Below are 26,757 nucleotides of genomic sequence, written 5' to 3'. Positions count from 1 at the left end.
TGTGTCTTTTTTTTTTTGGTGACTTAAATAAACTAAACAAAGAAAAACAAAACAAACAAAATAAAGGAACTGCTTAAATAGAGGGACAGTCCCATTTAAGACTACTCTTAAACTCCTCCCAAGGTAAAGGAAGCTCCACATGAGAAAGTTGTAACTTCATCGCCATCTTTGCCATAGTGTCTGCCACCGTATTTGCATCTCTCATAATCAAACGAAAGTCAACACACCAATTCTAATGCATGATATTTCTTATTTTGAGCACCAAAGGATCAATAAACCCAAAACCATCTTGGTGATTAACAACAAGATTAAACGTTTCCACACAATCCGTCTCACAAATAACATCTCGTTGACCAACATCCCAGGCTAAGAGATATCCTCTCCAAATAGCAAATAATTCTCTTTGAAGAATACTATCACTCTCAGTCATTCCCAAACACCCCCTTTGCCAACTCCCATTACAATGTCTAATAACACAAGCAAAACTAACACTATCACCTGAACCAGGATAACTAGCATCACAATTAATCTTGAAAGTACCAATGGATGGGGATTTCAAAAACCATTTAGAATAGAGGGAAGGGACACACGTTGTAATTCAAAAATACTCCTAAGCTCATTTTCTGAAGTTAATGCCAGACAAATTACTTTTTCCGGAGGCCAAGTTTCATGAGGATTAAAGATGTCATTATTCCTTGCTCGCCATATCCACCAAAGTCTCGAAAAGAACCTGAACGGATGCTCTCTGCTATGATACAAGAACCAGTTCTTCAAATCCAAAGGATGACAAGAAATCTCCAACCTATGCCATACAAGCTGAGCTTTTGGACAATCTCAAATATAATTTATAACTGATTCCTGGCTAGAAAGACATCTTGGGCACCTATCCGATGACAACATCCATCTTCTGAAGCGAAAACTTGCAGTAGAAAGAGCCTCCTTAAGACACAGCCAAGCCAAAAACTTGTGCTTTTCCGGAACAAACTGGCGACAAAGCCAAAGCCAATTCTCCCGCTCCTCCCAACCAAAGAACTGCTTACATAACCACAAGTAACCATTGTGTGAGTCATAGACTTTGGCAGCAGACCCAAACCAATACCAACCCACTTCCGGACCTGCTTACACATCTGGATTGTAAGAAAGAATATTACCTTTCATATTTTGAGATAAAGGAGAATAAAGAGTATCCAAATGCCACCTACCAACCAACCAAATATCTTGTATCCGGAGATTCAAATCAGAAATGTAAACATATATCATTAGATAATTGTCCTTCTCTCCTCCAGCTAGAAAACCAAAAATTCTGGTTCAAATCCCAATACACCAAGCAAACCCATCCTTCAACACTTCCCAAGCCTTGCAAAGACTCCTCCAAATGGGAGAGCCCTTATTCTTAAGACAACTAAAACTGTCATATAGAGATGATCGGTATTTGGCATCCAACAATTGGACCCATAACTTGTTTGGCTGCTGAAAAAAAGTCCAAACTAGTTTCTCAAGAAGAGCAATATTCACACAATAAGGATCTCTAATCCCAAACCTCCATATTTTTTTGGAGTAACCAGTACATTCCAACTAACAAGATTCAATCCTCTTCCATCAACTTGTCCTTTCCAAAGAAAATTCCTCATCATAGACTCCAATTTACTAATAATTCCTTTGAAAAAAATGGAGACCTGCATCTGGTACGTGGGAATAGCAGCTGCAACAAAATTAACCAAGCAGAGTCTACCAGCCCAATTGAGTAAAATCCCTTTCTAGCTTGCTAGTCTACCTCGAATCTTATCCATGACACCATTGAAAGCTGAACGGGTCACCCTAGAATGGTGAAGGGTAACTCCAAGATACTTGCCCAAGTCTTGGACAAATTTGATAGAGGATACCCCAGTGAAAACATCTTTCCTTGTTGCAGAGACATTCTTAGAGCAAAGCGCTTTAGACTTCTCCACAATAATCTTCATTCCAAATGCTTTGCAAAAATTCTCTAAAACCAACATCACATTTTGCATTTGTCTCTTTATAGCTTTACAGAATAGAAGCAAGTCATCCGCAAACATTAAATGAGATATTCTTGGTCCCCCTCTAGAAACAGCAACTGTTTTCCACAAACCCAAATCAACCTGATGACAAATAAAGCATGTCAATCTCTCCATACATAACACAAAAAAATAAGGTGACATAGGGTCTCCTTGTCTAAGACCCCGGCTAGGAGTAAAGCCATTCAGATGATTCCAATTCCAAAAAATAGATAAGAAAGGAGCAGTGACACAATTCATAATGAAATTAATTGTAGGGCTGGAAAAACCAAAGCTCTTAAGGGTATGGGCTAAAAACCTCTAGTCAACTCTGTCATAAGCTTTCTCCAGATCAATCTTAAAGGCCAGTGTGACTTTCTTTGATTTAGTCTTCTTCATAAAGTAGAGAACTTCTTGAGCAATAATGATGTTGTTAGGATTTTTTCGTCCTGGAATAAATCCTCCATGAAGCGGGCCAACAATCTCTGCAAGATGAGGACGGAGCCTATTAACAAGGACCTTCGTGATGATCTTGTGAACTACATTGCAGAGACTAATCGGCCTGAAATCTTTCATAGATACCGGTGATTCAACCTTTGGAATAAGAACCAGTAAAGTCTCCATCATTCTCGGATTAAGAGTAACACCGGAGAATGCTTGCTTAACCATCTTCCAAATATCAAGACCAATGATCTTCCAATATTCCTTGAAGAAGAAAGCTTGAAACCCATTAGGACCCGGAGCTTTAAAAGAGTTCATGTGAAAAACAACTGTTCTGACTTCCTCCATAGTAACTAGTGTCATAAGATCATTGCAAGTTTTCTTATTCAGAGAAGGAAGAGTCACATCACTAAGGCAACCTAAATCAACATCATCCAAATGATAGAATAAGCTTTAGTAGAAAGACTATGCTTTTCGACTCAGAATCTCTGGAACAGTTTCCCACACTCCATCCTTGAGAAAAAGGCCATGAATCTTATTATACTTCCTTCACACGAATTTGAATATGAAAGAATCTTGTATTCCTATCCCCAAACCTTACCCACTACTCAACGTGTGTCTTTGATATTGCTTTTGAACCTCCGATTATTGTTAACCCCGCAATAGCTCCCACATTATTTTTTCTGCTAGATAATAGATGTATATTTTTTTACTTTTAGATGAATTTAAAATTTAAACTGAAGGGTTAGTTTGTAAAGTACAGCAATTTCTAAATTTGTTCTATAATTTCAAAATTAGACCGTATTTTTTCATAGTTTTAAAAAAATTTTCTTATTTTTACTTACTAATTATTATACTCATTTCATTTGTTTGTTTTTTCATTCAAATATTATTACCCAAATTTTAATCCAAATGTTCTATTGTAATAATTCTTTTATGTTAACAATGTCAATATTGGATAATTATAGGATTACACTCCCCTCCTCTGCGAGATGCTAAAATGACACTCTCCTCTCCTCTATTTTATAAATGTACATTCCCCTCCCTTCTAACTTTAAAAAACCTCCTCTTCCATCTATTTTAAATTTTTTGTGTTAACTAATGTTAACTTTATCCATTGTTTAAGAGAAAATAAATTATTTTTCTATTAATTAAATCATACTTTTTAAAAAATTTAATAATTATATAATTTTTTTTCTAAAATACCCTTCAATAATTTTTTAATTATTAAATTACAATTTTACCAAAATTTTGGTTAACAATTTTTTTATATTTTACAATTAATTTTTCGATATCTATATATATTATTTTAACATTATATAAAAAATTTTAGTAAGATTATTTTTAAATATCAATATATATTAATTGTTATATATATTAACAGTGGTAAGATTTTTTTATTTAATGTTAAAATAATATATATTGATATTAAAAAATTAATAATAAAATAGAAAAATAATTGTTAACAAAAATTTTGGTAAAATTATAATTTAATAATTAAAAAATTATTGAAGGGTATGTATCTTAGAAAAATAATTTAATTATTAATTTTTTTAAAAGTATTTTAATAAAAATACAATTTAATCAATAAAAAAATAATTTATTAAAAGGGTATTTTAGTAAGCAAAATTTAATAATAAAAAAAATTTTGTTAATGGGTATTTTTTCAAAAAAATTTTTTTTTTTAAAAAAATAGATAAAGTTAATATTAGTTAACATAAAAAATTTAAAATGAATTAAAAATGAGATTTTTTAAAAGTTAGAAGGGAGGAGAATGTACATTTATAAAATAGAAGAAAATGGAGTGTCATTTTAGCATCTCATAAGAGAAGGAAGTGGAATTTTCTCTTTAATTTATTTCTTTGCATTTTGCATTGTATTTTTAACTAGACATGCTATCTAAACCTAAAAACTATATTGTTTTATTTGAATATGTCAAATGCATGTTTGTAAAAATGTTTATGTATAAATCACATTTAAATTTACTGGTAACTAAAATGTAATTCTCTTAAAATTTGGAAGATAGAAGACTCGAACCCGCAACCTCTTAATTGAGTATGGGGAGTTTATGCCATTTGAGCTATTATTCATTGACTTAAATTTGGAAGATAGGAGACTCAAACCCGCAACCTCTTAATTGAGTATGGGGAGTCTATGCCATTTGAGCTATTACTCATTGGCAAAATTTGGAAAGATAGAAGACTCGAACCTGCATAGACTCTCTATACTCAATTAAGAGGTTGCAGGTTCGAGTCTCCTATCTTTCCAAATTTTTTGCCAATGAGTAATAGCTCAAATGGCATAGACTCCCCATACTCAATTAAGAGGTTGTGGGTTTGAGTCTCCTATCTTCCAAATTTTTTTGCCAATGAGTAATAGCTCAAATGGCATAGACTCCCCATACTCAATTAAGAGGTTGCGGGTTCGAGTCTCCTATCTTTGGTAAAAAAAAAATCACATTTAAATTTGGGCAATTTACATAAATAAATTGTTTGTCCTTTAAATTTACGCAATTGCATTGTTTCAAAAATGAAGACGCAAATACATTATTTCATATATCTATAGAAACCGCTACTGTCAGTAGCGGTTTATCAAAACACGTAATCCGCTATAGGCAGTAGCGGTTTACATGCGAATGGGGGAATACAGAAACCGTTAGAGGCTGTCGCGGTTTTTGTTTGTTGATGCTTGACCATAAACCGCTACTGTGTATTGGGACATGTACGTAAACTGCTAGAGGCAGCAGCGGTTTACGTTGATTAGAAAAAATATTTGTTTATGCTAAATTAAGTTACAAAAAGATTGAGAGAAAATAATATTATAAATAAAAAATTTAATTAATGGTATATACTATTTAAATAATATTATAAATAAAAAATTTAATTTATCATTTCACAATATAATTTAAAAAATATAAATATGCATGTAATAAATTTTTTATTTGTATTTATTATTAGAAGTGAGACCAAATTACAAATAAAAAAATACAGTCTTCAAAGTATTGAATTATATAAACCAAGACTAATTTTTTTTATTCTCATCTCTTTTAAAATTTATAAATAATAAAATAATTTATTTTTAGCCAAAAGTTTACTAAATCATATATTTTTCTCTTTAAAAATCACTTCATTCTCTTTTATTTATATCAACCATACAAAGGAGATTGGAGAGTTTGAAAAATGGGTTGTGTTCTTTGCTGCTGATTTACATTTGAGGTTCTAGCCAAATGATTTTTTTTTATTTGTGCAACTTTGTTGTCTTATACCAAAAAATAAAAATATTTGTATTTTACAGTTGATTAATTGGATAAATAATAGTGATAGCATCATAATTTTGATGAATAAAATAAAAAATATAAATATGCATGTAATAATTTTTTATTTGTATTTATTATTAAAATGAGATTAAATAGCAAATCAAAGAGTGAGTACTCACAGAGTACTAAAATATATAAACTAAGATTAAATTTTTTTTTATCTTCATCCCTTTTAAAACTCATGAATGATAATATAATTTATTTTTAGTAAAAAATTCACTAAAGCATACCCTTTTTCTTTAAAAATTACTTCATTTTTTATCCATATAAATCATATGATTGCAAAAAATATATACTCGTTTTCTTTCTCTCAATCTTTTTGTAACTTAATTTAGCATAAACAAATATTTTTTCTAATTAACGTAAACCGCTGCTGCCTCTAGCGGTTTACGTACATGTCCCAATATACATAAATCGCTACTGCCAGTAGGCCAAGCATCAACAAACAGAAACCGCTACAGCCTCTAGCGGTTTTTGTGTTCCTCCATTCGCATGTAAACCGCTGCTGGCTATAGTGGATTACGTGTTTTGATAAACCGCTACTGGCAGCAACGGTTTCTATAAATATATGAAACAATGTATTTGCGTCTTCATTTTTTAAACAATGCAATTACATAAATTTGAGGGACAAACAATTTATTTATGTAAATTGTCCTTTAAATTTATATGGTTTATTACTATTATTTATCGTGTTTATTATAATCTTCTCACATCTTTCCGACATTACATGGCCCAATAATAATAATAATAATAATAATAATAATAATAATAATAATAATAATAGTTTATTTATGAAAGATATATATTATGAGTATAAATTAAAAAAATATTAAAAATATAAAAAATATAAATTTTAAATATATTTATTTTATATTTATTAAATAAATTTTAAAGTCTTTTATTAATAATAATTTTATTATGTATTTTAAGGATGAATGGTAATTAATAAATTTTAATAATAATAAAGCACGTAGACAAATAATTTTGAAGAAGAAAAAAAATTTAACCTTTTTAAAGAGGCAAATAGTTATTTCATATAAAAAAAGTCACATCATATTCCAGCCCATAAAATTAGGAGCATAAGAAGATTCATGGCCCAAAAAAATGCAGAAAAAACCTCTATAAACATTTATAGTGAAGTCGTTATATTCTTAAGTAGAAAAAAATCCTAGATTGTGGTGTGCTTTAAGTAAGGTAAAATGCCGGCCGGTCATGGTTTGAGGTCACGCACCAGAGATTTGTTCTCTCGTCCATTTAGGAAGAAGGGTACTATTGCCCTCACTACTTACCTCAGGACCTACCACATCGGTGACTATGTTGACATCAAAGTCAATGGCGCTGTCCACAAGGGTATGCCTCACAAGTTCTACCATGGTCGCACTGGTCGTGTCTGGAACGTCACGAAGCGCGCCATTGGTGTTGAGGTCAACAAGCAGGTAACATTTTTGGATCTGATTCTTGTATTTGTGATATTCTCACTATGATTTTTGTTGTTTATTTCGTTGTAATTTGTATGTCTGATTTGGACATTAGGGTTTTAATATCTGGAAATCATAATTTAATTGCTTGTTGTTAATGGTCAATTGCATGCCGACACAAATTAGGTTATACATGTTTAGTATTCTTTAATTCAATTAACTATTTGTAAGTCTTTTTAAATTTGATACTTACGATGTAAGTCGGGGTTTGTTTGAATGAGATTTTACATCTTTTTAAATGATTTTTTAAAAAAATTTTAAAAAAAATAAAAATAATTTGATAATTGTATATTTGATACAAAAATATTTTTTACTTAATAATTATGTTTAAAAGTAATAATATAAAAATATTTTTTATTTAGTTATTATGTTAAAAATATGTTTTTTAAGTAAAAATTTAAATTATAATTTTTAATTTTTTTTTTAATTTTTATTATTAAAATTTTGTCAAATATATTAAAAAGTAAAAAGTTGTGCTTACTTCTTGTAGGAATAAAAGAATTTGTTTGTAAATAGTTTCTGATGTATGAATTAATTATCTAAATGTTTGTGTGTGAGTCAGGTGGGGAACAGAATAATCAGGAAGAGAATTCATGTGCGTGTGGAGCATGTTATGCCTTCCAGGTGCACCGAAGAGTTCCGCCTCAGGAAGATCAACAATGACAAACTCAAGACTGAGGCAAAGGCTAATGGACAACAAATCAGTACCAAGAGGCAGCCTGAGGGACCTAAACCTGGATTCATGGTTGAAGCTGCCACTTTAGAGACTGTCACTCCCATTCCATATGATGTTGTCAATGATCTTAAAGGAGGCTATTAGGTTGTTGTTCTTTAACCTTTAAAATGTTTTGATATTATAATTTTGAATAAACAAATTTATTTTAAAATTAAATGATTTTAGTATCAATTGATAATAGATGTATATTATATCTCAAATTAATCTGTGGATTCAATATTTATTTATAAGTTATAACTGAAATTTGTACTTATTTCAACCGTGATCATAATTTGACTGGAATGTTCAAAGCATTTTTTTTTACTGTCATGCTATATGTCCAGATCATTTTATTTGTGCTTAAACAACACAAATGCATGACATATTTAACACAGACAAATAAAGATGAGTAATTGGGTTGAATGTTACTTGAAATTAGGCATGTTATATGAAAATTCATATTACGTGCGGAAAATAGCTGGCAATGAAATAAAAAAAGGAAAAAAATAGGTGTTTTGTTTTTCTTCTTTGAGATTCATTTGGTGCTTTAGAGATTCCAATCCTTTTCGTATTGTTTGGCAACAGTTATATTTTCCCACAAGAATGTAATTTTATTTTCTTAAGAATCGCTCCTAAAATAAGAGACTATATTTATTAAAAGAAGAGAAAATTACACTCTCCTCCCCTGCGAGATGCTAAAATGACACTCTCCTTCCTTCTATTTTATAAATGTACATTCTCCTCCCTTCTAACTTTTAAAAAACCTATTTTTTAATCCATTTTAAACTTTTTGTGTTAACTAAAATTAACTTTATCCATTTTTTAAGAAAAAATAAATTATTTTTTAAAAAAATACCCATTAGTAAAAATTTTATTTTTTATCATTAAATTTTACTTATTAAAATATTCTTTAATAAATTATTCTTTTATTGATTAAATTGTATTTTTTTAAAAATTTAATAATTATATAATTTTTTTTCTAAAATACTTTTCAATAATTTTTTAATTATTAAATTATAATTTTACCAAAATTTTTGTTAACAATTTTTTTATATTTTATTATTAATTTTTTGATATATATTAATTGTTATATATATTAACAGTGGTAAAATTTTTTTATTTAATGTTAAAATAATATATATTGGTATAAAAAAATTAATAGTAAAATATAAAAATAATTGTTAATAAAAATTTTGGTAAAATCATAATTTAATAATTAAAAAATTATTGAAATGCAGGTATCTTAAAAAAATAATTTAATTATTAATTTTCTTAAAATTATTTTAATAAAAATACAATTTAATCAATAAAAAAATAATTTATTAAAAGGGTATTTTAGTAAGTAAAATTTAATGATAAAAAATAAAATTTTTGTTAATGAGTATTTTTTTTAAAAAAATATTTTTTTCTTAAAAAATAGATAAAGTTAATATTAGTTAACACAAAAATTTAAAATAAATTAAATTGGAGGTTTTTTAAAAGTTAGAAGGGAGGAGAATGTAAATTTATAAAATAGAGGGGAGGGGAGCATCATTTTAGCGTCTCGCAGGGGAAGGGAGTGGAATTTTCTCTTAAAAGAATAAGTATAAGAATTAATTTTTAATTAATTAATATTAATTAATTTTTATTATAAAATTATTTTTTTTAACCTTCATTTTTCAAAGGATTTAAGGTTTAGAGTTAGAATTTAGATTTAAAATTTGATAATAAAAAAGATTAACTGATATTGATTAAAAATTATTAGTTCTATAGTTGAACTCTTATTAAAATAGTTATGCTACACATATAAGTATTTTTGGTAATTAAACCTAACCAATAGCCTAAATTCAACAAAAACCAACCTCAAATTAGAGAACGTGTAAATACCCACTTTCGCAACAACTGTTTAATACCGTAAACGTTAATATGAAAAACGCTTCTTCTCCCTTGATCAAAACTGCAACAATCAAAATTAAAACGACACTCAATTTCTCAAAAATATCTCAAAATCGTCGCGAAAACTCAAGGAATTCTCAAAGCTACGTTTGAAATCTTCACCAAGAAACACAGAAACAGAAGACGAAAGATTATTGAAGGTACTGTTCACTAATCGTCCAATTTTTTCACTTTTTATTTCTCATTTTCGATCGCGAAATACTAAATAGTCATATTTTTATTTATTTAGTAGATTCATTTTGTGTTCTTGCGTTAAAGTATATATTACTGTTCTCACTATATTGTTCATTTGGTTATAACTGTGTTAGGTCGGTATAAAAATATTACGTAGTGTTTCTCGTATAGTTTAACCTATATTTGCAAGTATTTAAGAGATTTGAATGTGTTTTTGTGCATGTTTGAGTGTTTGCATGTTTCGAACTGAGTATGTGTGTAATAATCAGTAACAACTTTCGGTGTATTCATGTAAATTGAAGTGTACTTGGTGTTGTTGTTCTCTTTTTTTTGTACTAGGAAACATAATGTTGTTGTAGTGCTTCTGATATTTTTTTGCATGTTAGAGTGATTTGCATGTGTTTTTTTTTTATTTTTGAGGAATTTTGTTCATGCATTTGTTGTAACTAGCCCATAGAAATTTGTTATAGTATTTATGGTGTCATTTTGTGCATGTTTGATAGAGTTGCATGTGTTTTTGAACTGACATTGGGTGATGCAATCAAGAAATAATAGTGGCATATTTGGATTATATTTCAGTGTATTTTATATGAATTGAGGTATATTTGGTATTGTTGTCCTCTTTTTGTTATAACTAGGCAACATAATGTTGTTATAGTGCTTTTGATTTTTATTTTTCATGTTTGAATGATTTGCATGTATTTTTGTCTATTTTTTAGAGATTTTGTTCATGCATTTGTTATAACTAGCCCATAGAAACTTGTTGTAGTGCTTCTGGTGTCATTTTGTGCATGTTTGATTGAGTTGCATGTGTTTTGAACAGACATTATGTGATGCAATCAAAGAGATAACAGCAGTGTATTTGTTTTGTATTTCATGTGAATTGAGGTGTACTTGGTATTGTTATCACTTATTAACCTCATTTTTATTCTTTACAGAAAAAATGACAATAAAAAAATTGTTAAGAAGAGCACTGCAAAAAAGGAAGCACCAAAATATAATGTAAGCATATATATATATATATATATATATATATATATATATATATATATATATATATATATATATATATATATATATATCAAAACGACTCAATTTTTTTTTTGTATAAATATAGTTATGTAACATGATTCTCATTTATTTACAGAAAACTCATGATTTGAGATGCTCCACAAGATCCATTCATAATATATTCCATAATATAGGCAATGATAAGAAACCTATTGTCGAAAAATTGGGATTTGGTGCTACGACGTATATTCCTACCTTAAATATGCCGCATAAGCTCCTCAAAAAAATGACATATTCATTTGATTTATACGATAACACACTGCACATGCGTTACGATGTAATTGAGATCACCCATAAAAAAATAGGAGATGCCCTTAGCTTGAATGTATCTGGTAAAAATTTATTTTATAATTTATTCTATAAATCAAATTTTGATATTTTTTAAATTATTTATGTATTATTGAAATATTTTTACTGCTGTTGTAAGAGAGCACTATCCAAACAAAATTAAAAATAAATGAATCAGTGAGGAGCAAAAGAAAGTTATTGAAAACTTCAAAGGCTGGACTTTGTCACAATTGACAAACTCTATGATGGACATGAGTGTTGATGGCAAAAAAAAATCAGCTGAAATTCAAGAGGACATTCGTTCTCTTTATTCAGAAGTGGTTTTTGTTGCCGACAACAATAAATAAAATTTCTTATGTTCACATATTGTCCATTCTTCATGTGGACACAATACAAGAATGGAATTGGCATGCTCATGTGCTCAACTTCCTTATCAAGGACATCAGAGGGCACAAATTGATTAAAAAAAAAAAACTACAATTGATGGCTGCCTCTTTACTTTGATGATTGTATATTTTCGTGAATTCACAAAAAAGAATAAGTCGGTGGATACAATTTCTGGATCACTTTGGGTTCAACATTGGACTAAGAAAAAGCTAGTTGAAAAAATAGAAGCTGGGATAAAGAATAAAATGGTAACTCAACAGAAATCTTTTCTTCAATTTTAGTGTATTTGTTTTAAATATATTATGCTAACTAATATTTTTTTTTTGTTTTAGGGCATCGTGAAAAGAGCACAGATGAAAGACCAATCAAAAGAAAAAAAGAAGGGAAAAAAGAAGCAAAAAAAGAAAGAACAAAAGAAGTCACACAAGAAGAAGACTGTTATATCGCACTCATGTTCGAAAAGTGAAAGTGTTTCTGAGTATGAGTCTGATTCTGAACATGAATCACACAAGACATCGAAGAGAAAAAAATAACCTTAGAGAATGGCAAAGAAGGAAATATTACTTTTAGACGCCTTTTGTAAATATTTATTCCATTTATTTACCTCGTGTGTTTGTATTTTTTTAGGATGGAATCCAAAAAAAAGAAGCGCGTTATTGAAGATTCATCTTCCCAAACAGAGATTGAATCTGATGATGAGTAAGATTCATAAACTATCATTGTAATCCTATGTTTTGTTTTTTCATCAAAATTTTTTTTATAAACAGAATTTTTTGCATGTATTATCAGAAGTGAAGAAATGGAGAAAATAACAAAAAGAAGACTAAAAAAAATGACAAGTCTGCAAAAAAGTATGCGTCAATTTTTGGTTTATTTTGTCAATTTTATTGTGTTTATTTGCCTGGTGATTGTTTGCCTTTTTATGATGAAATCCAAAAAGTGGATGTTGTTGTGGATTTATCTTCCCAAAAAGAAACTAAATCTGATGATAAGTAAGATTCAGAAACTATCATTGTAATGCTATGTTTTGTTTTTTTCATTTAAATTTTATTTATTAACAGAATTTTTCGCATGTATTGTCATAAGTAAAGAAATGCAACAAATAACAAAAGCAAGAGTGAAGAAAATAAATTATAAGCCTGCACAAAAGTATGTGTTAATTTTTTGTATTTTTTATTGTATTTTTTGCATGATGATTGTTTGCTTTTTCAAGATGTAGGAAAACACTAGAGATATTCTAGAAAGTGGGCTCCACTCCACAGAAGCTCACTATGATTCTTCGCAAAAGTAAGATTCAATATCTAAATTTCTTTCTTTGTTAAAATTTTCTAAAACTTGATGTAATTACTCTAGTTTTACTAAATAATGTTTATTTTGTCCTTAGAAAGCCACACGTAAATTTGTCGAGTGAAAATGATCCTATGTTTCAAACACAAACACGCTATCAGAGCTCTGTAAATCAATCAAGTGATAACATGTAATTTTTGTTTCTCTTATCATTTCTTTATTTCTTGTGCTACCATAATCTGCTTCTGATTTCATATATTTTTTTAGAAGAAAAAACCCTTTAAGATTTTATTCAAGAAAAAAAGGCAAGAAAAAAATTGCAACTATATAAGTTCTTATACAACAGAAGTTATATTTTTATTAAATGCTTGGAGTGTAGTGGTGAGATGATTTCGGTGCATTACAGGTTTAAAGAACAAGATGAAACAGTGCATGAACCAAACCCTGTTTAGGAACCAATAATAGAAAAAGAAATCAAATTGAAGGAAAGGATCAGTAGCACAACTTTTGAAAATGATCCTAAAGAACAAATGATTGTTCTTCAAAAATAAACTCATTCTCAATCTGAACCACTAGATATGTGAGTTTTTCAATTCACTTTCAATATTCTAATCATTGAGTTAATCATTTTCACCTGAATGCTTACTGCATATTAACTTCTCCATTGTTTGTCTTCATTAAAGTTTTACTTCAAGTATTTGCTCCTTTTTCAGAAACGCCTATCTCAAGCCCTCCACAAACTCAACATCCTAGTGCAAAGTCTCCCACAGAGGAATATATGGAAGAAGAACCTATTAATGCGTAATTATTAATTAAATTCCTTTTCTAATAGTTTCGGTGTATTGTATGTGATTTGAGGTGCACTTAGTATTGTTGTCCTTTTTTATTGTAAGTAGGCAACAAAATGTTGTTGTAGTGATTCTGATATCATTTTGTGCATGTTTGATTCAGTTGCATATCTTCTTGAACTGACATTGTATGATGTAATCAAGAAATAATAGCGGTATATTTGGTTTGTCTTTCGGTGTATTTCATGTGAATTGAGGTGCACTTGGTATTGTTATATTAATTAAATTCTTTTTCTAATAGTTTTTCTGCATAATTTTTTTTGTGTAATCCTGCAGTCTTCCATAACCTCAACAACCTATTGCGAAGTCTCCCACAGAGGACGGAAGAACAACCTCAACAAGAAGCTCATGAGGAAGCTCTCCAAAAGCAAACTCAGCATGTAGCTCCTTCTAACGTGTAAGTTCTACTTAATTAAATTCTTTTTTAATATTTTCTGTCATTTTTAAACTATTTTATGTGTCATCATGCAACCATCTACCCGCTCAAGCCTTAATGATGGTTGCTAATGCTGCATTGAAGGATGACTTTGGTGCACCATCATTTAGTCTTGGGTTTAGTCAATCAAGCGATGAAGCTACAGTTACCCAAGAGAAGGAACCACCAGCTAATATGGAAAAATCTCAAGAGATCCCAACAGAGTTGGAACAGTTGATTGAGTGATGAATACTGGGATTGCAGCAACATTGAAATATGCTAAGGAGCAAAGTCTCTTACCAGAAAAGGTACAACCTACTCTGAGCTTCCTTGACAAGTTCAAAACTTCGGTGAAGCAAAAGAAAATACCACACGATCTTAAGGAGAAATGCTATCACTGGGTCACAAATATCAAGACTTATCAAGATGACAGCACTAATGAGTGAGAGACGATATTTAGGCTGAACCATGAATCTCAACTGGAGGCAACCAGAATGCACTTTGCATCTTTAAAAGATGAATCATATATTGAAAATTTAGTAATTATAGATTAACATTAGTGATCTTTTATGAGTTATTGTACCATATATCTAATAAGTTTGGGTTTTTTGTTTTCATAGGTGGTCTTCGCAGTTTGTCTCATTTTGAACAGGAAGAAAATTGAATTGAAAAACTCATATACTGTCTCCTCTGATATTGTGGTAAGCTCTAGTACCATTGAACTTTTTGTGTATTTGTAAAATATATGGTGTGCTAAAACTGTTTCTTTTAGTGTTATTCAAATTTTGCAGAATACAGTGTTGGCAAAAGATAAGGGCAACTTCCTTGATCCAAAAACTAACAAGCCCTTTCAGATTGAAGATTATGAGGACTATGAAAAAACTTGCATCCCATCCATTTGTAATTTTTTATTTCTAAAGCCTCTTAAATAATTATTTCATTAGTTTCTAATTAGACTAAAATATTTTTCTCTCTGGCCAAACTTTAGATATTTGTCCCAGTTTGCTATGCGGACCATTGGTGGCTATGGATTGCAGATGTTCAAAAAAAAATTTCATGTCCTTGACCTATATCACAAAACTTCTCCTTCAGATGGAAGAACAAAAATTAATAAATTTGTTGTAAGTTGTTTATGTGATACATATTTCTGTTTCCTGTATAAATTCTCTTGTTTCTATTTGTTGTTATCATTATATACATTCGGTACACTTCGGTTTGACATAAAGTGCACTGGTACTTGTTTGTGTGACATTATCATTTATTTATTTCGGTGTAATTAGGTGTTAAATATAGAGTTTCTTATATTTGTTTTTTTTGTTTTTAGGGGTTCATGATTTCACAAATGATGGTGTTTGCCGGAGGAAAACCTTCATGATTTCATCTGCTGCATTATTAAGTCCTTACTGTAAATTTACATCAGGAGATATTGATAGTAGATAGTTTGAATGCTATAAATTTTTAAGAATTTCTATACTCGTTGTCTACTGAATTGTCTGTGTAATGTATAGTTAAAATAAACACATAATTTATATCTTTGTAAATATTCAATCCAACCTTTTTGTAAATTTTTTTAGCAAAATTAGACTTCTATGAACCTGTATGTACTGTCTTGAAATCTTGTTAATCTGAATGAATCCAGGTTCACAAAAATGCAGAAAAAGAAGAATAATTTCTAAATATACAGAATTGCTACATCGAAAACTCTTCAAATAAACACTGAGAACGCTTACAATTTTTTTCGCAAATTTTTATCAGAAGATATAAATATTGTGTAGGTTGAATTTCTATACTGCTTAGCTATTGAATTGTTTGTGTACTATATATTTAAAACAAACAAATTTCTTGAAAAAATTGAAGAACCTAATCTCAAAACAAACAGTAACATGGTAAAATGGAACAAAACAAGAAAATATAAAAGTAAACCTCATTTTCATTAAAAAATATATTACATAAATTACACTGAAACTGTATCACAAAACACCAAAATTCCTTCAAACAAACACTGAGAAATCTATCTTATTCTCTTGAATCTCTAAAATGATAATTCATAATATGTTCATGTCTCATGATAATGGATCAAATTTGACTACACCATTGATTCACCATCTAAAAGGTTCAAATACAAAAAGTAAATCATATATTAGCACAACTAACATGCACAAACTCAAATTTTCCTTGGAAGAGGATTGAATTGTGTGATTGGATGGAATTAAGATGTGGTAATTTATGTAGTGTTGAATTTGATTTTGATTTGGTGATTGGTTATTATGAGTTATGAGAATGTGATATGAATTGGTGATTGAAATTATGAATTGATGAATTATTGAAATATTGAGTTGATTGAATTCGTGAATGTTGGGCCAGAGACCATGAATTTGGGCCGAAGACCGTGAAAGGTATATTTGGTAAGTTGGTAAATGTATTGAATGTTGATGCATGAGCTTGAGATGGTAATTATGTGATTGAGCGTGTGAAATTTGGTATTGAATTGTTAGAATAGAGGAATTGAAGATTGGAGATGTGAAAATGATTATTTACGGTTGTAATGTGTAAATTAAGTAGTCTTGAACTTTGGTTGAGGATAAATGAGTAAATTTGGATAGTTGGTAGGTGCTATATTGATGTCGAAATTGATTTTGGCTTGAGAACCTCTTAGAAAGTTCAAAATTCTGTTTTGGGTTAAAAACTAATTTTAAGCCAACTTCGGCGGGCATTAAAAACTATTTATTGATCTTTCCAACGGTTCAAGAATAGTTGAAAAATAATTTTTAACGAAAAAGTTATGCGCATTTAAGTTTTGGTAAAAAAAACTGCATTTCTGCAGCATATCAGCTTTTTCTGGATTCTTATATGCATGCATACGCGGAGGTGTAACGCGACGCGAGTATCTGGCTCTGCCCAGTATTCTTGTGTACATGGCATTGTCTCACATACGCGAACATGGCATTTTTAACGTCATGTGTATGCATCATTGGCATGCGTACGCAGAAACTTTTTATGTTAAACACTCTCACATATGCAGGAGGTGGTCCGCGTACGCAACTTTCCAAATTTTTAACATCATGTGTATACGAGAGGTGGCATGCATACGCATGACTACCCAGTTTTGCAGAAAATATATTTTTGTGTTTTTAACCATTCTTCGAGCCTTCTAACCCGCTATAAACCCCGTTATGAGCCTAGAGGCGGTGTAATGGAGGGTAGAGGAGTCAGAAATGATACATAATGAGTCGAGAAAGTGAACTGAAGAGAGATGGATCAAATGAAATGGGATGTGTGATGAAGATGAGTGTGATAATGAGGAATAATGATAGTTAGATTTAATTGAGAATGATGAGGTTGGCTATGAGAATGATGGATGATGAGGATTTATTTTAATTATGATTTTTAAATAAATTAAAACTATATTAAAAATGGATTTGAAAATAAAAATTAAATCTGATTGAGATATACCACCGAATAACATGCAGTGGCATTGTCCACTTGTTCCGGGTAAAGATCTGAGACACCGGATAAGATGCAGTGGCATTTTCCACTTGCTCTAGGTAAAGGTTCGAGACACCGGGTAAGATACAAGGGTTGAGTTTTATTACACTTGTTTCGAGTTGAGAATTGTAACACCACCTGGGTAAGAGGAAAGGGTTGAGGTTGTCCCCCTTGCTCTGAGTTTGGTCCCACTTGATGCATGTTGTGGTATTCCTGTCCAGGGTTCGCTACCAGACATATGTCCGGTATAACCAACAGATGATATCATCAGCCATAGAGCATGCATACATCATTTGCATTTGATTGAATTGTTTGGGCTTGTTATTTCTTGTCTTGGCTTGTTTAATTGTGCATAATTAAATATCTATGTGCTAAATGTCTTACTTGAATCTACTTGTGCATTATTTATTTGCTTTGCTTGTTTTTGCCTATCTGAGAGGTCTCTTATGCTGGTGTTGATTGATGCTAAGGGCTATTCTATTTGGAGTTTGGAGGATGATGGAAAACTTTGAGAGGAATGATTGTGAAAACTTTAGTAAAGGTGAATTAGACTAGCATTTCCTAGGAGAGTTGCCTGATTACAGATTAGTGAGAACCTAAGATGGAAATGTTAATGTATGAAGTTTCAGATTGCTTAGTGAGTTTCCTATTACCTTATATTGTATCTCTTTTGGCACTTTTACCGTACTGGAAATCCATGGGTTGGGAGTTTTCATTCCGTATATATCTTTTGTTTTTCAGATGCAGGTCTTAGTGCTTTTCAGTGAGTTGGAGTTTATTTGAAAGATGGAAAAGTTTATTTTAACTCTACTTTGTACTTTGTTTAGTATCTCTCCTCTTATTTTGGAAAATATTTAATGATGTATGTATATATTTCTTTTGAAACTTTGCCTATAGAGGCTTTGATGTATCTTTGGAAGAGTTAGGATTTGTTATCAACTATTTTCAATTCTGTAACCCTAACCGACCTAAACTTCGCAGATCGTGTCTAGTGGCTATATATATATACACGTTGTCATTACTCTATTCTGTCTTTAAGTTTTTAATTTTTAATTTTACTTTGTTTCACGAACGCGCTATATTCCCGATACGTATGTGTTTGCGCTCATGATTTCCTTTTACTCTTTTTAGGCTTCTAGTTTAATACTTTCTTCAAGTTATATGTATTACAACTCCACCTTGAGTCGTACCACCTTAGTATCATTGACTTATGACTCGAGCATAAGGATTTGAATGTTAGGGTGTTACAAAATATTGAGTTCAAAACCTATTTTACAACTTCATATATCGTAAAACATAGAGCGAAATGTGTTGATCTTGTGATCCAATTCACCTTTTCTCTAAATTATGCTTGAACTTCCTTGAACTTCTCGTGAGCACACACATGCTGAAATTGAGCTTCTATTGATGATTTTATTGCATACGGTATGATAGTATGAAAATCTGCAGCATCTAATCCTCTCTCTCTACTCTCTACTTCTTAGGCAATTATCATACTGTTTGACAAATTGTATAAGTGAGATGTTGTGCGTAATAAATTTATGGTTTAATTACTTTGCATGTCCCTATAGTTTCACCGAATTTTTTGTTAGGTCCCTATACTTTTTTCTTTTCAATTGGTCCCTAGGTGTTAATTTTTTTTCAATTTAGTCCCTGCCATGACAAAACCGTTTAAAATAACAGAATATTCTGTTAAAAATAGAATATTCTCATAATTAATTTAGAATAACTAATTAAACACCTCTCTATTTTTTTAAAATACCAAAACAGCCCTTGATCTCCAAAATGAGAGATCCCTTGCCAGCCCTAACTTTCTCTGTCTTTGTTGGAGTTGTGCACAAGGATGCTGTGAACCGCCGACATGTCCGCCACCACGATCGTTAACCTGTTACCCACCAAGCCAAATACGCACTTCATCTTCTTTCTTTCTTTGTTCTTCTTTTTTCCTTTTTCTTCCTCACTTCACGAATCTCTTTATCTTCTTTTCCCCTCTCACGGCAAAATAGGGAACAGTAAGTTCTTGGCGTTTCTCCTCCGTTCGTTGGGTTCATCATCCATCTGCATCATCGTTCGTGGTGGTGTGAGCGTACGTCGGTTGGTGGTCTTCCATCGCTTCTGATATGCTATGTACTGTTCGTCCGTCTGCTCTGCTCTGCTCTGCTCCACGTTGTTCGTCCGTGGGTTTCGTGGCGTTCCCTTGCCGGGCCGCACCTCGCTGCCTGAAGTCAATATGCCAAAACAGGTAACGAGTTAAATTTTTTGTTTGTTTTTCAAAGTTGATGAAACATATTTAAGCATATGATAATTTTTTTTTGAGATAATGGTTTTTGAGTTGGATTACAAAAAATATAGCAGTGGTTGAATACCTATTTTTTGAATTGATTTCTGAATTTTTTTCTATGTAATGGTTTAAGGTTTACAATATATATATATATATATATATATATATATATTAGTGAGGAAGAGATTGAGCTAAGGAAACCCTATTTGGATTTGGTTGGTAATGCAAAAACGGTTGTAGAGACTCTGAATAAGGATATTAAGGATGATCTTTTTGTTTGACCAGGAACCACCCTTGAGAGAAGCTATATTGAAGAAGTCTAAGGATAATGCGCCAAAGATGGAGGCTCAGATTGCTAAGGATGTTGTGCCATTCAATTTCTTAACACCAATGAGGATCATAAGAGATGCAATTTTTGGAGTCGGAAGCCCGGCTCCGGTAGTGGTGTCCGAGGGTGCAAACACCATGGATGTAGGTAGGGCTGTGTTGGTTCAGACAGAGCACAGGACTAGGTTGGATGCAGGGACTTGGGGGACCATAGGGGTTGTCCTCGGTTATTGCATTGCTACTGTAGTGGCTTGTCCCGATTGACTTATTGTTGCAGTTGAAGGGGATTTTGGATTCAGATTTAGTACCATTGAAGTTGAGGTATATACTGCTGAACCCATACTTATTGATGCCCTTATCTTTAGTTATATTTTCATCTGTCATATAGTGGAATGGTTCTTATTTTAGTCTCAACATTGTTAAGTAACAACCAGTATGAGAAAGTGTATGAAATTGAGAATATGATGATTGATTCTATTGATTCACGCATCTCAAATAAATGTTTATAGAAACAAATTAAGGTCTAACCACAAATCGTAAAATGCTAGCAGAAATTTTTACTGCAATTGTTTTGAACTAGGATCTTCCATGAACTCTTTTATGTTTCTATCCATAGCTAGTAGTTCTGTGATAGATAGGATTACATAAGCTGGTGTAATTACTATACGACAACCCAAAATTCCAAGTTCTAGGAAATTTTTTTTACTAGTTACTAGTGAGTACTGAGTACTGAATAGTGGTAAAGGTAAATTATGATTGTTTGCAAGAGTCTTTTTTTTTGGAAACTAAATTATAAGAGTCGGTGACTATTAATGCTGTTTGTAATGGTTTAATCCAGGGATGTGGAGTGAAAATTCTGGACTGTTGCCTTATATGTCTTATCTTTTTTCGATACTTGAGAAAATATGTATTGCCTTATATGTCTTATCTTCTTTTCAATCTAGATACCAGTTACCTATGGTAGTGATTGTTTTCAACCATGGAAGTGTATATGGTGGTGACCGGAGAACCCCTAAAGAGTTAAATAGACCTCACAAAGATGATCTTGCTCCGACTTTCTTTGTTTCAAAAGCAGGCTACAGGCTACCATGCTTTGATTGAAGTTTTTGGTGGACTATCTTGTTGGGACACTTGATAAACTCAAGTATGCTTTGATTGAAGCTTTTAGTGGACTCTCTTGTTGGGACACTTGATGAACTCAAGTCTACTCTTTATTTTTGATCCTATGTTGGTTTAGAGAGTGGGAGTGGGAGGCTGCAACACAAGAACTGATTTATAGATTACCTGTATTACACTGAAATTATGTTTTCTATGGTTTTTATTTTTAGATTTTAAATTTCAATAACACAAATTATATAACCTTGTGGTTTTTTATGGTGTACCATGATATGATAAAGACACAAATTATATTTTATGAATCCACACAAATATAAAATATTATATGATCATAATAAATACTTGAATAATGGAAATTGAATTTTATATATACTTATTACTACTATTTCTGTTTCATTTTATCCATTCTTTTTTTTTTCTTTATGTTCTTTAAAAATAAGGTATTTTGAAAGTAAAAAAATAAAAAAGAAAAACTATTTTTGGTACAATTTGTATATAAATAAGCAAAAGAATGATAGTGACAAAATAAAAAGGATTATAGGAATATCTTTCATTGAATATTTATAGTTTCATCGAATTTTCAATTAGGTCTCTATACTTTTTTTTCTTTTCAATTGGGTCCCTAAGGGTATATAAGTAATTTCACAATTCACTAACATTTTTTTACGTTTAACGTTAACAGGGACTAAATTGAAAAAAAAATAATGTACAGGGACCCAATTGAAAAGAAAAAAAAAGTATTAGGACCTAATTGAAAATTCGGTGAAACTATAAGGGCCTGCAGAGTAATTAAACCGAATTAAAAAAAGCATGCGTGCTCTTGCTCCTTTGTGTACTTCTCATCTAGGCCCAAAAGTGATGATCGAGATAAATTGGGATCCATAAATGACGATCTTTGAAAAGATCTAAAAAATGAGAAAATACCTAAATCACAACCAAATTCACCAAAATTTATACAGGTTGACACCTTTACTACACAAGCAAAACACATAAATATCTAGACACTAAAAGTAACAACACCAGTTAATCCTAATAAAGACACAATTACCTAAAAACTACTTACTGTCACCAACACCATACTTCATCAGAAAAACATTTCAATTCCTATCAAATGCTTTCTTTGTAAAAGAGTTCTAAACAACATGACTTATCTCGTGTTCGATTTCTTCGTGTCGCTTGTAACCATTTAATTTTTGTAGAATCTTCTTCATGATATGCTAAATACACCATCTATGAACTGTTGTGGGTATACAAGCCTCAATAGCTTTTTGCATCAATGCACATTGATTGGTAAACATGCCTTTTGGAGTATTTTTTTCCATACAACGTAGTCAACATTTAAATAACTATTTGAATGATTGAATATCCTCGTTTTTCATCAAATCATATCCTAGAAGCGTTGAATGACCGTAGTGATTCACACCAACAAAAAAATCGAAAACCAAATTATACCTGATGGCAACAACACAGAAACAAATCATGAAAAAGATATCATATACAGTGAAAGTAGTTTCAAAAAGCACATAAACCAGAACAATACTTGTTAGTATTGTAAGTGGTATCGAATAAAATAACATCTCCAAAATACTCACAAGCAGCCCTGCTTCTTGCATCCGCCCAAAAAGCCATCTTAATTAACTGATCAACCTCAAGTTCAAGCTCCAAAAAAAATTCTAATTCTTATCTTTCATTCTTAATAAGTATTTTTTAAATTCTTTTACATCCTCTAGTTTCGAAACATTACACACTTCTCTCGTAATGTAATTTCTCACATCATTTTTAATAAAACTTAATTCACGATAACTCCCTGCTGCTACGACAAATGATTGATATATTTTCCATGGTCTGATTCCAATTTCATCATTATTCTAAATTGTACGGCGTACAGACATGCTTAATTCCCTGTGTTGTTTAAGCATCTTTGCTTGATTTGGAGAACACAAATGTGAACCTTCGAAATGATCCAAACACCAACGTCCTTCAATATATGTATATAAATTTTTGCAGGACAATTTAATCCAGCTGAGGGATTTGTCTTCTAAATTGGAGATATGTTCGATTTTCATTTCCCCTCTCTGCTTCATGTAATTAATTGGTTCTTAATTTTATTTTTCCTCTTATTTGTGTTCTGAATTTTCGTAGAAAAACCTGCAAGTTTAGAATAATTTTTGTAGAATTTTTTAACTTCTTCAAGCATGTTAAAAGTCATCCCTACCTTTGGCACGAGCTGCTCATCAACATCACATAGAAATTGAAAATACACCGAAAGCATTTCCAAAATAAAACAATTTATAACTCCAAATACATCGAAATTGACAACGAAACAGATTCATCAAAGTAATAATTTAGATTCAGAACTCCTACATTACATTCAAATTCAAACCATCAACCATGAAGAACAATTTTCACATACAAAAACAAAATTATTCAATTACGGAATCATAATACTAACAAACTACATTAACTAGATTCAAACCACACCTCAACCACTTGATTCGATTCAAAATAAAAATACAATTCGTCCTGGTTCAATTGACAGTCTAAACTTAAAAATACACCGAAAGCATTTTCAAAATAAACCAATATATATCTCCAAATACACAGAAACTAGGAACGAAACAGATTCATCAAAATAATAATTCAGATTTAGAACTCCTACATTACATTCAAATTCAAACCATCAATCGTAAACAACGATTTTCACAAATAAAAACAAAATTATTCAACTACAGAATTATAAACTACTAACAAACTACATTAACTAGATTCGAACTACATCTCAGCCACTTGATTTGATTAAAAATAATAATCTAATTTGCTCTAGTTCAATTGACAGTATGAACTTGAATCATTCATTATTTTCAAAAAAACACCTGTTTAAAGCTGATTTCACTGCTTGATTTCAAAAATTTGATCTATATTTTCAAATAAAATAAAAAAACATTGATCTTGAACGAAGAGAACAAAGAAAACATAGAGAAAAAAGAGAATGCAGAGAATGCAGAGATGGAAGAGAACGCAGAAAACGCACAAAAAATTTGAAAATGAAAACAAAATCCGCATGAAAAACGCAATTATATATTCGTGCGTTAAGTCAAAAATTTGTTAGTGGTAATGACGCGTGGAGGTGAAGGTTAAAGCTACTTAATTAGTTAAATGACTTGGATCTAGAGATTAATTATTACTAAAAATGCCAGAGATTGAGACGATAGACAATAAATTTTCGAATCTAAAATGTGATGCTCATGAAATAAAATTAAGGAACCATCTTGCTTGAATAATGATAAGGTTTTTGAAGTTAATAGCAGGCATTCTTTGTGCTTTATACTATAGTGGTCTTAGCAATTTGGTACTTTTTCAAACCACCTAACTTAGTTGCTATCTTTGTCAACAAAAATAGTGGTTTCAGATACGATGTTTGAAATTTGCATAAAAACTGGGAGGATTTTATTTTATTAAAGGAGGAAAAAAGAAAATGTTGGCGGTTTTATTGTTCAATGCACCAGCAATTAGGTCCAAGCTAGATGCACCTAAATGACAAAACAAAGTCTAAAAAGGAGAGTAAAAGAGATTAAGAGTGGTCTTCACATTTTCTATGCTTTTATTACTCTCACTCACATATGCCTTACTTTCTCTTAGCATGATCATATTCTAACAAAAGTTCTACTTTCACTATCTTATCTCCTCTCTTTGTCATTTTGTCAACCCTTCAATGCTTTCCCCTAAGTACCTCTTACTATCCATCATATTTTAAATCAAACAAGGTTGTATCTTGAGACTTGCGAGAAAAAAAAGAAAAAGACGATTTTAGAGTGGGAGAATCAAAATGAAAAAAAAAAATCTCGTTATTAGTTTAAAATAGGTAAAAAAATAGGTAAAAAAAAAGAAGGGGGGGGGGGTTTGAAGGTTTAATATAAAAAATGCTATTTACAAACAGAAAATTAATCACTAAATTAGCTAATATAAATTTATGTATAAATATATATTATTTAATTTATTTTTAATATATATTTTATATAGATGACTGATTTGATTGTCAATTTTCAGTGTATATATAGTATAGTTATAATTATATATTTTATAATTTTATGCTTTATTAAACTATTAGGCATAAAAAGATAGTAGTAATATAATAATTTATTAAAGATAAAAAAAAAGGTGAATTAAATTTAAATTTTATAAAATTTTCTTCTAAAACTCTTCAAAACCAAATTTGTGAACATATCTCAAAACAAGAAAAGGAGAAGGAATAGAAAAAGAAAAGAAAAAGAAAAAGGTAGCATTATTGGGTGCAATTATAACATAACACTATCCTCCGGTACAATTATTACAGTTTCTTTTAGTAGTTTTTCAACCCATGGTAACTCGGAGAATATATTGCAAATTACTAATATTCTATTAAGAAAATATTTTTTACACACTAAACTTTTCATACAATATACTATTTACTATTTTAAATTTTTTATATACTTCTTATTCTAATACTTCAATTTTTTACCTTTTTACCCTTAAATTGAAGTGCACAAATCAATTAAGTTTTCTTAAACAAGACCATTAGCCATACCATAGATATTGTGAATCTCTTCTCTTTTTCTACTAACATTTATTTGGGGGAAGGGGGTACTTAGTTTCTTGCCACTGTTAAAACATTGATTGTATCACAACTACAACTCAGAACTTTGAATCTTTAATGTCAGATGTGAATAACAATCATTCGGACCAGTAACTAACCTACTTAATCTTCTGCTTTTTAACCCTACACTCTTTAATTATCTTTGTCCTTGTTTCCTCTCTCATGTTTCACACCATTGGAATTTTCTTTCTTGAGTGCTTTGAAATTGTCTATTCTTAGAATTTTGGTCCATAAAGCATCACTAAGCAAAAAGAGATTTTTAACTGATCAAATAGTGGCATGGTTTAAGGACAATTTGTCTACCAAAAAAAAAAAAAAACTTTTATGATCAACAATTCAACACATATATAGGTCCTACCCTATGATCATTGCAAATACATGGGTCCAATGCAAAATTCAATTTTTCCCATCATCACATACACAATAATAATAGGTCCTATTCAAAACACAGTTTTTATGATCATCACATGAATAGGTCCTAAGTCTAAGATTATTGTGAAAGCAGTACAACTTGAGTACTGAGATTCTGCTTAAATTTTCAGCA

At 30.6% G+C, this 26,757-nt stretch overlaps 1 protein-coding gene and 1 long non-coding RNA gene across 2 annotated transcripts; both read left to right on the top strand.

Annotated features, from left to right (window-relative positions):
• Window positions 1-6,858: 6,858 nt before the first annotated feature.
• On the top strand, window positions 6,859-8,239 carry LOC112771494 (large ribosomal subunit protein eL21z/eL21y-like). Its single transcript, XM_025816258.3, has 2 exons — window positions 6,859-7,208; window positions 7,813-8,239. Exons 1-2 carry the CDS (start codon window positions 6,972-6,974, stop codon window positions 8,068-8,070), a joined length of 495 nt encoding a protein of 164 aa, XP_025672043.1. The 5' UTR covers window positions 6,859-6,971; the 3' UTR covers window positions 8,071-8,239.
• Window positions 8,240-19,669: 11,430 nt separating this feature from the next.
• LOC112772835 (uncharacterized) lies at window positions 19,670-21,724 on the top strand. The gene is made up of 3 exons (XR_011876460.1): window positions 19,670-20,098; window positions 20,423-20,785; window positions 21,409-21,724. It is a non-coding gene; the product is annotated as an uncharacterized lncRNA (long non-coding RNA).
• The last annotated feature ends 5,033 nt before the right edge of the window (window positions 21,725-26,757 follow it).

This window comes from Arachis hypogaea, chromosome 18 (assembly GCF_003086295.3).
Source record: "Arachis hypogaea cultivar Tifrunner chromosome 18, arahy.Tifrunner.gnm2.J5K5, whole genome shotgun sequence".
In the NCBI taxonomy this organism is placed as follows: domain Eukaryota; kingdom Viridiplantae; phylum Streptophyta; class Magnoliopsida; order Fabales; family Fabaceae; genus Arachis; species Arachis hypogaea.
Note: the sequence above shows the minus strand (reverse complement) of the source record. Positions and strands in the feature narration are given on the sequence as shown.